This window comes from Ranitomeya variabilis, chromosome 1, assembly GCF_051348905.1.
Source record: "Ranitomeya variabilis isolate aRanVar5 chromosome 1, aRanVar5.hap1, whole genome shotgun sequence".
NCBI lineage: Eukaryota > Metazoa > Chordata > Amphibia > Anura > Dendrobatidae > Ranitomeya > Ranitomeya variabilis.
The window spans coordinates 781,774,399-781,787,272 of record NC_135232.1 but is presented as its reverse complement, the minus strand read 5'-3'; the positions used below and the strand labels follow the sequence as shown (position 1 = coordinate 781,787,272).

Sequence of the window (12,874 nt, the reverse complement as noted above, 5' to 3'; positions counted from 1 at the left end):
AAAACAATTTACAATTATTCCTGAAATTCCTAAACTTAAATCGGTCTCCTGAAAACAGTTCAGGAATCGGAATCTTGGGTTCAGACCTAGGATTTCTGGTAACATAATCTTGTATACCCTGCACACGAGCGGCAAGCTGGTCCACACTTGTAATCAAGGTCTGGACATTCATGTCTGCAGCAAGCTTAAGCCACTCTGAGGTAAAGGGGAAAAGAAAAAAAAAAAAAAAATGAGAGAGGGAAAAAAAAACCTCAAAATTTTCTTTCTTATAATCCCACTTCTGCAATGCATTAAACATTTAATCAAGGCCTGGCATACTGTTATGACCCCAGTGGACAGGGTCTCAGAGGAACGTGTAAGTCTGCGAGATTCAAAAATCCAGCTCATAGGGCTGTGGTAACTGGGTTGACCAAATAGCTACTCCTAACGCCAACACTAGAAGTAGCCGGGGATCATGCCTACGGATCGCTAGATGACTCGCGCCAGCCGGAGAATCTAACTACCCCTAGGAGAAGAAAACAAAGACCTCTCTTGCCTCCAGAGAAAGGGACCCCAAAGCAAGATACAAGCCCCCCACAAATAATAACGGTGAGGTAAGAGGAAATGACAAACACAGAAATGAACCAGGTTCAGCAAAGAGAGGCCAGCTTACTAATAGCAGAATATAGCAAGATAACTTATCTGGTCAACAAAAACCCTATAAAAATCCATGCTGGAGATTCAAGAACCCCCGAACCGTCTAACGGTCCGGGGGGAGAACACCAGCCCCCTAGAGCTTCCAGCAAATGTCAGGATACAGATTGGAACAAGCTGGACAAAAATACCAAACAAAACAAAAGCAAAAAGCACGGAAGCAGACTTAGCTTGAAATACAGGAACCAGGATCATAGGACAAGAGCACAACAGATTAGCTCTGATTTCAATGATGCCAGGCATTGAACTGAAGGTCCAGGGAGCTTATATAGCAACGCCCCTGAACTAACGGCCCAGGTGAGGATATAGGAAAAGACAGAAGCTCCAGAGTCAAATCACTAATGACCACTAGAGGGAGCAAAAAGCAAAATCACAACAGCCAAGTCTGTGATGCCAAGGGATGAGAGGGTCTGCAGCAACAGGGAATGGTCCACTGTGTCAAAGGCAGAGGACAGGTCCAGGAGGAGGAGGATAGAGTAGTGTCGCTTGCTCTTCGAGGTTAATAAGTCATTGGTGACCTTAGTTAAGGCAGTTTCAGTGGAGTGGTGTGACCGGAAGCCTGATTGTAAGCGGTCGAAGAGGGAGCAGGAAGATAGATGAGAGGACAGTTCAAGATGGACATGTTGTTCCAGTAGTTCTGAGGCATAGAGGAGAAGTGATATAGGGCGATAGCTCGATACAGAGGATGGGTCAAGAAAGGGCTTTTTGAGGATAGGTGTGATTGAGGCATGTTTAAAGCTTGAGGGGAAAACACCAGTTGTTATTGATAGGTTAAAGAGATGGGTTAGGGTTGGGATGAAGACTGTGGTGAGGTTTGGGATGAAGTGGGAAGGGATCGGGTCAAGTGCACAGGTGGTGAGATGTGATCTTGAGAGTAGAGTGGAGAGTCGATCTTCTGTAATAGTGGAGAAGTTGGTTTTGGAGGTGGAGGGCTGGGTAGTTGGGAGGAAGGGCTCTGGGGGTTGTCGACTAAAACTGTGTCTGATGTTCTCAATCTTTTGCTTGAAAAATGAGGCAAAATCTTCAGCTGAGATGAATGGGGAGGGAGGAGGTGCTGGGGGACGGAGGAGAGAGTTGAAGGTGTTGAATAACTGTGTAGGGTTGCAAGACAGGGAGGATATGAGAGATGAAAAGTAGGTTTGTTTTGTTGTGGCGAGTGTGTTCTTGAAAGTAGTGAGGGACTGTTTGAATGCGATGAAGTGCTCGTTGGAGAGGGATCTTTTCCATCTCCGCCCAGCAGCCCTGGAAGGAAGCAACCACTTTGTAAGAAAAAATATTTTTTTCCTTCAGGAGCTAACTTTATTTTTTATTTCAGATTAAAAGGGTTGTCCCAAATTAGTAAGAGTATCACCTATCTAGAGAATAGATGATAACTTGCTGATTATTAAGTCTGTCCATTGGAAACTCACCTAAGATCGTAAGGCCCCTATATACATTAGGGTAACATCAGCTGACAATACCAGGAAGAAAAGGATCATTTTGGATTTCTGCCATACGATTGTTTTGCTCTTCAGGAGAAAATCCACTGCTTGATTCATAGAGAACACAGGGATGCTTGACTGAGAGGAACATTCCTGTTTATGGGGAATTTGGGAGAGATAGCTATCCGCCAAACAATATGTCAAACGATTGTTTGGCCAACAGCTAACTATTGTGTATTGGGGTCTTAAGACTGTCAGAGATAGCCATTTTAACTGACCATTTCAGATCCCTCAGGGTCTGGGGATAGGTAACGAGTTACCGATCAGGGGCAATCCCTTTAAATTTGTCAATTTAAAAGTTTCATTCAAAGCAAAGATTATGTTTCTCCCACTTCCTACTGTCCCAAACCACTTTTACAGCACTAAACATGTACATTTCTGAATTCTAATGAATTCTTTTTTGTGTGCCGTATTAATGTTGTTGAGTCAGGACAAATCTGGTAGATCGTCACTTCCCCCAGAAAAATCCTGTCTTGTATCCTCAAATCATGCCTTCCCAGGCATGAATGACATCCTTCATACAATGCCAGTTATGGTTGGACAGTTGGCTTGTCATGACCATGTGCAATATTTCCAATAGTCCTACCATGATGGAGAAGTTTGATGATTTTTATGCGCTCAGCAAGCCCACTTTACAAGTTAATTTTCAATAATAACACTCAGTTGATCATGGAATATTTAGGAAAGAAGAGATTTCGCGAACTGATTTGTTACAACAGTTGCATCCTATTACACTACTATTCTGAATTTTGAGTGCTTTAGAACGAGCCATTTCTTTAAAAAATCTGTGTAGAAGCAGATTGTATGGCTAGGGGCTGGATTTTGTTTATCTGCAGTAATGGGATGATTAAGATGTGTGTCCATATAGTGCATTTCCGTAAGTCATTTGCTAAGTGACTTCCTAATAAGAAATAAAAGTTAACGCACTGTGTAAGTGGCCATGTTTCTGATCTTCAGTGCCATAGTTTCACAAATGTAAACTTTTGAGTAAGACATGCCGCCATCAAATTGGTGTCGGACCATATATCACTGCTGTTTTCTTATTGTTTTCAGATTACCGAACTGGACCATGTTTTACACAAATCAGCAACCAAATGTGTCAAGGACAACTTAGTGGTATTGTGTGCACAAAGACATTGTGTTGCGCTACTATTGGCCGTGCCTGGGGTCACCCCTGTGAGATGTGTCCAGCTCAACCACATCCATGCCGTAGAGGATTTATTCCAAATATCCGAACTGGAGCCTGCCAAGGTAAAATGGGCTGACTGTACGAGATTTCATTATGAATGCATACAACATTTATCTCCATATTGGAGCCCCTTTATATTGTACTTATTGCCCTATTTTTTGTATTCTTCTCTATAACATATAATTAGTATCAACATTACAAGGAAACATTTCATATATCATAAAATGTATCATCATTAAAATGTATCATTTCAAAATTTTACTGAAATAAGTGGGTGAAGTGTCAAGGAAGGTATCAAGGTTGTCTTTCTGTCACTAAATCATGAACTGGAGTACACCACCTCTATAAATTACACCACTTTCTATCACACTGTGTAGGTAATGCCCCCTCCTGATAAGTCCCATCCACTTTTAGTGGTTAAGTGCCGAAGCTTGGGTAAAAACACAAAAAGTTGCTACATTTTTGTAGAGTAAAGTATTTTGTAGCACCTTGTAAGCATGTTGGTGACATTTGGAAAACAACAAAATAATTTTAAGTCCCTCCTTGGATAACCCCTTCAATGTATTATCATGTACAAATTAGAGTTCTCTGTTGTTGTCTTTAAAGGAGGGGTTATTTTACGTGGATTTTGATCTGCTCCAAAATCTACATAAAAAACCTCCATCTTAACATATTTTGAAGATACTCATCCTCTTCCAGGATATACTGATGTATTAATGCTAGATACTGACTTATATAATAAAATGGGACAGTGCTTAATAGGCCAAAATATCAGAATATTAAGTTAAGAATAAGTGAATTCCTTCTAACCCACTTGTGTCACATCTCACCTTGCAATGTTGTGTTCAGAACCTTGGAATGGGTTGGAAGTTGCTGCTGGCCACCCTTCTTCCAGAGCCGGTCTGGTCCATAAAAAGGAATGCAAGTTCAGAGCAAACAATATAAATGTGGGGCAAGAAAAACGCCAATGATGATGGAAAGTTGGGTTCTAAAACTGATCGTTTTCTATTAAACAGATATACTGTCAACACGTTTCAGGGTCACACCCGACCCCTTCATCAGAAAAAGTTGGTTGGTGTGACTTTGAAACGCGTTGACTGTATTTCTGTTTAATAAAAAAAAATATCAGTTTTGGGACCAAACTGACACATTATCACTGGAAGTAGAATGGTGTTTTTCACCCCACTTTTTTATTGTTTCATCTGAACTTACAGGTCAATGTATGAGGCTGTGAAATTCATTCAGTAACATAAGCACAGAATTTTATTGCAATGTCCATACATTTAAAAGTAAAAATAGGTAGCTGATGTGTTAAAAAATGACTTTGCCTTTTGGTGTAGCAAAATTTCCTATTATTCTTCTGTAAAAAAAACTCAGTACTTGCTTTCCAATGAAGTGAAGGTGATGAACATCACACCTGAACCTGTAATGTCAATGTCATTTCATTTGCACCTTTTAGACACACTTTACAGAGGAAAGGACATTTCTAGGCATGTTTTACCAATTATTTGAACATTCCATCACCAGAAAAGATACAGAAATAATGAACCTGGCTCCAGTATTCACACATTTACAGTATAGTAAAACTTTAAGCTACAGTGTGTACGGAAAGTATTCAGACCCTTTCAAATTTTTCACTCTTTGTTTCATTGCCGCCATTTGGCAAACTAAAAAAAAACAAAAAACATTTTTTTCACATTAATGTACGCTCTGTACCCCATCTTGACTCTAAAAAACAGAAATGTAGAAATTTTTGCAAATTTAATAAAAAAGAAAATCTGAAATATCACATGGTCATAAGTATTCAGACCCTTTGCTCAGGCACTCATATTTAAGTCACATACTGTCCATTTCCTTGTGATCCTCCTTGAGATGGTTCTACTCCTTCATTGGAGTCCAGCTGTGTTTAATTAAACTGATAGGACCTGATTTGGAAAGGCACACACCTCTCTATATAAGACCTCACAGCTCACAGTGCATGTCAGACCAAATGAGAATCATGAGGTCAAAGGAACCGGCCAAGGAGCTCAGAGACAGAATTGTGGCAAGGCACAGATCTGGCCAAGGTTACAACAGAATTTCAGCAGTACTAAAGGTTACCAAGAGCACAGTGGCCTCCATATTCCTTAAATGGAAGAAGTTTGGGACCACCAGAAGTCTTCCAAGACCTGGCCGTCCAGCCAAACTGAGCAATAGTGGGAGAAGAGCCTTGGTGAGAGAGGTAAAGAGGAACCCCAAGATCACTGTGGCTGAGCTCCAGAGATGCAGTAGGGAGATGGGAGAAAATTCCACAAAGTCAAATATCACTGCAGCCCTTCACCAGTCGGGCCTTTATGGCAGAGTGACCCGATGGAAGCCTCTCCTCAGTGCAAGACATATGAAAGCCTGCATAGAGTTTGCTAAAAAAAACACATGAAGGACTCCCAGACTATGAGAAATAAGATTCTCTGGTCTGATGAGATGAAGATAGACCTTTTTGGTGATAATTCTAGGCGGTATGTGTGGAGAAAACCAGGCACTGCCATGGTGGTGGCAGCATCATGCTATGGGGGTATTTTTCAGCCGCAGGGACAGGACTACTGGTTGTCATTGAAGGAAACATGAATGCGGCCAGGTACAGAGATATCCAGGATGAAAACCTCTTCCAGAGTGCTCTGGACCTCAGACTTGGCCAAAAGGTTCACCTTTCAACAAGAAAATGACCCTAAGCACACAGCTAAAATAACAAATAATAATAATAATTTGTATTTTTATAGCGCCAACATATTCCGCAGCACTTTACATTATAGAGGGGACTTGTACAGACAATATACATTACAGCATAACAATAAACACAGATCAAAACGGATACCAAGAGGAATGAGGGCCCTGCTTGCAAGCTTACAAACTATGAGGAAAAAGGGGAGACACGAGAGGTGGATGGTAACAATTGCTTTCGTTGTTCGGACCAGCCATAGTGTAACAAAGGAGTGGCTTCAGAACAACTCTGTGACCATTCTTGACTGGCCCAGCCAGAACCCTGACCTAAAGCCAATTGAGCATCTCTGGAGAGACCTGAAAATGGCTGTCCACAAACGTTCACTATCCAACCTGACAGAACTGGAGAGGATCTGCAAGGAAGAAAGGCAGAGGATCCCCAAATCCAGGTGTGAAAAACTTGTTGCATCATTCCCAAGAAGACTCATGACTGTACTAGCTCAAATGAGCTTCTTCTCAATACTGAGCAAAGGGGCTGAATACTTGTGATTATGTGACATTTCAGTTTTTCTTTTTTATTAAATTTGCTAAAATTACTACATTTCTGTTTTTTTCAGTCAAGATGGGGTACAGAGTGTACATTAATGAGAAAAAAATGAACTTATTTGAATTTACCAAATGGCTGCAATGAAACAAAGAGTGAAAAATTTAAAAGGGTATGAATACTTTCCGTACCCACTGTATAGTTGAAGCTCAATTACTGATATATATATATATATATATATATATATATATATATATATATATATATATATATATATATATATATATATATATATATATATACACATATATACTGTATATCTGCTCAAAAAAATAAAGGGCACACTATATTACCACATTCTAGATATCACTGAATAAAATATTCCAGTTGCAAATCTATATACATTACACAGTGGAATGTGTAGAGAACAATTAAACATAAAAATGATCTATGTAAATTAAAATTAATATGCCATGGAGTTGTGGATTTGGAATGATACTCAAGATCAAAGTGGAAAATCTAATTACAGGCTGATCCAACTTCAGTGGAAATACCTCAAGATAGGGAAATGAAGCTCAATAGTGTGTGCGACCCTCACGTGCCTGTATGACCTCCCTACAATGCCTGGGCTCTTGGTGAGACAGCAGATGTTCTCCTGCAGAATCTCCTCTCAAACCTGGATTAAAGCATCAGTCAACTCCTGGACAGTCTGTGGTGCAATGTGGCATTGATGGATGGAACGAGACAAGATGTCCCAGATGTGTTTGATTTGGATTCAGGTCTGGGGAACTAGCAAATCAGTATATAGCATTAATGCCTTCATCACGCAGGAACTGCTGACCCACTTCAACCACATGAGTCCTAGCATTGTCATGCATCAGAAGGAACCCAGGGCCCACCTGCATATGGTCTCACAATGGGTCTGGGGATCTCATCCCAATAACTAATGGCAGTCAGGGTACCTCTGGCTACCACATGGATGGCTGTGCGGCCCTCCAAAGAAATGCCTCCCCACACCATAATTGACTGACTACCAAACCAATCATGTTGGAGGATGTTGCAGGCAGCAGAACTTTCTCCATGGTGTCTCCAGACTCTGTCATGTCTGTCACATTTGCTCAGTGTGAACCTCCTCTCATCCGTAAAGAGCACAGGACACCAATTTGAAATCTGCCAATCTTGGTGTTTTCTGGCAAATGCCAATCACTCTGCGCTGTGTTGGGCTGTAAGCACAACACCCACTTGTAGATGTTGGGCCCTCATACCACCCTCATGGAGTCTGTTTCTGACAGTTTGAGCAGACACATGAATGTTAGTGGTAGTGGCTTGCTGGAGGTCATTTTTCAGTGCTCTGGCACTGCTGCTCCTGTTCCTTCTTGCACAAAGATGGAAATAGCCGTCTTGCTGCTGGGTTGTTGCCCTCCTACAGCCCCCTCCATGTCTTCTTGTGTACTGGCCTGTCTCCTGGTATCTGCTCCATACTCTGGACACTGTGCTGACAGACACAGCTACGCTTCTTGTCATATCTTGCATTGATGTGCCATTTGGATGATCTGCGCTATCTGAGCAACTTCTGTGGGTTGTAGACACCGCCTCCCGCTACAGTGCAGTACCTCTAGGGGTGGGAGCAATGGCAAAATGCAAAAGTGACCAAAACAACAGCCAAAAAGGATGAGAACAGAGAAATTGTCTGTGGTCACTCCCTGCAGAAACACTCCTTTATAGGGGTTATCTTGTCAATTGCCTAGAATTTATGACTGTTCCATTTAGACAACTGCGGGACAAATTGATTCACAATTGATGTTGCTTCATAACTGGACAGGTTGAGCTCACAGAAGTGTGATTGACGTGGAGTTACATTGTGTTGTTAAAGTGTTCCCTTATATGTTTTTTTATTATTCCATAGAATTTATATATATATATTCACCCCATGCTTCCAGAAGCCCCTCCCATAAGTTGGTTTACCTTGATGGGCACTTTTTGCAATCTTCAGTTTCTTGGCAATTTCTCACATGGAATAGCCTTCATTTCTAAGAACAAGAATAGACTGTCGAGTTTCACATGAAAGTTCTTTTTTTCTGGACATTTTGAGAGTTTAATGGAACCAACAAATGTAATGCTCCAGATTCTCAACTAGCTCAAAGGAAGGTCAGGTTTATAGGCTCTCTAATCAGCCAAACTGTTTTCAGCTGTGCTAACATACTTGCACAAGGGTTTTCAAAGGTATTCTAACCATCCATTAGCCTTCTTACACAGTTAGCAAACACAAAGTGCCATAAGAACACTGGAGTGATGGTTGTTGGAAATGGGCCTCTATACACCTATGAAGATATTGCATTACAAACCAGAGGTTTGCAGCTAGAATAGTCATTTACCACATTAGCAATGTATAGAGTGTATTTTTGAATCATTTAATGTTAGCTTCATTGGAAAAAACTGTGCTTTTCTTTCAAAAATATGGACATTTCTAAATGACCCTAAACTTTTGAACGGTAGTGTATATATGGAATAAGGGGAATCTGTCAGCAGGTTTCCGCTATTTAATCTGTGAGCAGCGTAATACACAGCAAAAAGAACTTAATTACAGGGATGTCAAACTTATTAGGCTGCGTGTTGTAGTTTCAATATAATCAGCAGAAGATTATCACTGCCTGACTAGGTCTCATATGCAGGACAGTCAGGCTAATCTGTGTAACCCTGCCCCAACTACTGATTGGCAGATTGCTGACATTGTACACTGTACACATTACGTTGCCAATCAGGGGTGTGGGTGGAGTTATACACAGTTTAGCATTATGACCACTGCTACATCTTCAACAGATAAAACAGGGATTTTATCAAAACTACACCAAGCAGCCCAGTAAGTGATACATCGCTAGTATCAGACACTCTTACCCAAAATTATGCTGATCTCGGATTACATAGCAAAAACCTGCTGACAGATTCCCTTTAAACAAGTTAATTCTTTTTTACAATATTAACTGATTCCAAATGAGTTGGTTATAGAGTGTAGTGAATTCCTGCTCCCTCTTATTAATAAACCCATGAATGATGCAGTAGTTGTTAGGCCATTGTCTATTTTTTCGAGTTTAGCGATAGAAGTATTGAGCTTTAAAATCTTGGCCTTCGATTCAAGAGCATCGTCACAGTCATTCCTGTCCTAGGCCCCATTATGTTTATGTTAAGGGGTCTACTGCTGCCAAAATTCTTTTACAAGTTTACATATTTTCAATTCACAAATGGGCATAGCAGTCAGAGCGGGTCAGACACGCTCTCAATCAGAATGGAAACAACCAGTTGTTTGCAATTATGTTTTCCAACATTTGTGGGAACAATGTTTCTCTTTGTACTGTGCTTTTTTAATTTCATTTTGTTTGAAAAGACCGAATAATTACAAAGTGATGTGGTTCAGTAACACATTTAAGCATAGCGGCTATTACGTTTGGCAAGGCAGAACATTCTGTCATCTGAAAAAGCAATGGCGGAAGTGCCTAGTCCTGATGTGGATTCCAAGTAGTGTGAGGTCAGTAGGGCTCCAGTACGTGTTTCATGTTCATAAGCTTTCGTGCAGCGCTGCGGCTCAGTTAGGTGGTCAGAAAACTAGAGATACTTTGCTCATGTATTATCTTTGTAACAGCAGTCCTTCCACGTTTTTCTATGCTTTTCTCTCCTGGAATCCCGATGCGCTTCACCTCAATTATGTACTGTGACAATAAAAATAAAGAAAATTGTGCAATCGGTTTAGGATACATATATACCTAGATATCTGTGTGATCTCTAACTGGTCTAAAGTTAAAGATGACACATTTTCTTTGTATTTTAGGCAAAATAAATATTTATGTTTTCATCTTTTACATTTTAAAAATTAGAAAAAGGAGAATGGGGGTTTGTGTGCTCAGATAACTTTGACCAAGGTTTCACACCTTAATTAGCCTGTTAGGGGTATAGTTTGTTCACCATCATCGTTAGGAAAGGCCAGGTGATGCAAATTTTCCAGCTATATAATAACCTAGTCTCTTCTAACCTTGCGCCAAAAAACAGCAGCCATGGGTTCTTCTAAGCAGCTGCCTAGCGCTCTGAAAATGAAAATGGTGGAGGCCCACAAGTCAGGAGAAGGCTACAAGAAGATAGGAAAGCGATTTCAAGTTGTCCTTTCCTCAGTTCAAAATGTAATTAATAAATGGCAGTTAACAAGAACAGTGGAGATCTAGAAGGCCAAGCAAATTTTCAGTGAGAGCTGCTCGGAGGTAGCTAGAGAGGCAAACCAGAACCCCCTCTTGACTGCAAAAGATCTTCAGAAAGATATAGCCAAAAAAATCCCTCAAATAAGAATTTAAAGACTCTTGGCTGGATAAAAAAGCGTTTACAAGCTGGGATACTTGCAAAAGGGGGTGCTGCTAGGTACTAACCATGCAGGGTGCCCAAAATTTTGTATCAACCCATTTTCCTTTTTGTCATTTTTAAAATCTAAAAGATGAAAATTTGATCTTCAGCTTGCTTAACTGTTCACAATAACAGTCATTTTGACCAGGAATGCCCAAACTTTTACATGTCACTGCGTGTATATAAATATATATGTATGTATGTGCTGTATATATACACACACACAGACATATATACATATATATGCTCTTGGGATAATAATGAGGATCCCACATAGCACAAAAAAGTCTTGTGGATCCCGAAAACCATGTTCATTTTGTCGTTAATGAGTACACACTGCCTTCATTTTCTATCAGAAGGTTACACACAGAGAAACCTTTGTGTAAAAAGCAGCCAAGATTTGGCTGAGGTTGTAATCCAAAACTTAATCCTGCTGGTGTTCTCTACATCTGGTTATATTCATCTGTTCCAAATGCACTGGTCCTCAGACCCTGTGTAGAACCAAGCTAAGAATTGAATTTTTGGATAAAAAAGCCTACTTTCTGTAGTAATTTTTAACATTATTCTTTATATACCCTCAAACAAACCAAATCATTATAAATTCTAAAGTATACATACCCTATAAGGGAATTCTAAATTTATAGAATTTATATACTAGTATTTAAAATGGGAAATGGTATAACGCTGTCTATCTTCCCTAAAACAAAATAGTCTCTTCCAAAGTCATTTGTTGGGGAGAGTTGGGAGACCCCAGCATGCATCTGCTAGTTCTAGCCAAAATAGACAGATTCAACTTGTTTGGGGGGGGGGCGCTTTATTTTTGGGTTCTCCCAATAGCTCCAGCCACAGGACACCCTTCGATCAGCTTATTAGTAATAGGGTATACCCCTAACAAAAACACATTGCCTAAAGGAGAGACCATTTTTAATCTGGATCCTATAGTTATTTGTAGATCCTTGCATAAGTCACTCTAGTTGATTATTGGTAGTGGTACACCACTATGCTATAAGTTTCATACATTTACTAAAACCAATATATCTTAGCATAAAAAAGAGGATTGTTGAATATTTTTGTGTAAAACATGTTTTGGTTTTTTTTGCAGATGTGGATGAATGTCAAGCAATACCTGGACTGTGCCAAGGTGGTAACTGCATCAATACCGTGGGATCCTACGAGTGTAAATGCCCAGCTGGCCACAAACAGAGTGAAACCTCACAGAAGTGTGAAGGTAACACGTTTTTAAGTGAAAATGTTTTGTGTTGTAGAGAAATGTGATTTTTGCAATAACAACACTCTACATGGATTACTTGTGTGCTAGTTCCCCATGGTTATAATCACCGGCATGAATAAATACATGTCAAACAGATTACTTCGAACACCGATGTGTTCAAAGGGGTGAGGTCAGCTAAAAATATACACATATACTCACACCATGGTGCCGTCATATATTTAGGATATTATTCCTAGGGGGATTGCTACACTGTACGGATTATTAATCATTCTTAGACTAATGCTACACCATTTGAGGAGATGCTTACTTTTCAATTTAACAGCTTGGAAGGTAAATGCTAACATGATGGAAACTCACAATAGGTAATAACTTATTTCTATAATTAATAAGTAATGAAATTGTTTTAGTTTTAAAGGGAGCCTGTCACCTGCAAAAATGCTATTTACCTGCAGATATAAGGGTAATCTGCAGGTAAATGGCAATTAATATTGTTTAGTTGGATTACTGGATCAGCAGCTGCAGGGAGAAAGTGACGCTACATTCCAAAAAAGAATTTAAACCCAAACTTAGACATTAATTAAAGGTCGCTCTTTGAGCATTTTTCCCTCCTTTTCCTAGTACTCATCATGCGCTTTCACCTCTGTAAGCATATGTAA

The 12,874-nt window shown here is 40.0% G+C and overlaps 1 protein-coding gene across 2 annotated transcripts in view; it reads left to right on the top strand.

The window, feature by feature from the left end:
- LOC143784401 (fibrillin-2-like) overlaps nt 1-12,874 on the top strand; it is a 254,227-nt gene that overhangs the window by 158,453 nt on the left and 82,900 nt on the right. For both annotated transcript variants that reach the window (XM_077272616.1, XM_077272625.1), the window contains 2 exons: nt 3,228-3,425; nt 12,090-12,215. In XM_077272616.1, coding sequence (XP_077128731.1) covers nt 3,228-3,425; nt 12,090-12,215 — 324 coding nt within the window. The remainder of the gene's footprint in view (nt 1-3,227; nt 3,426-12,089; nt 12,216-12,874) is intronic.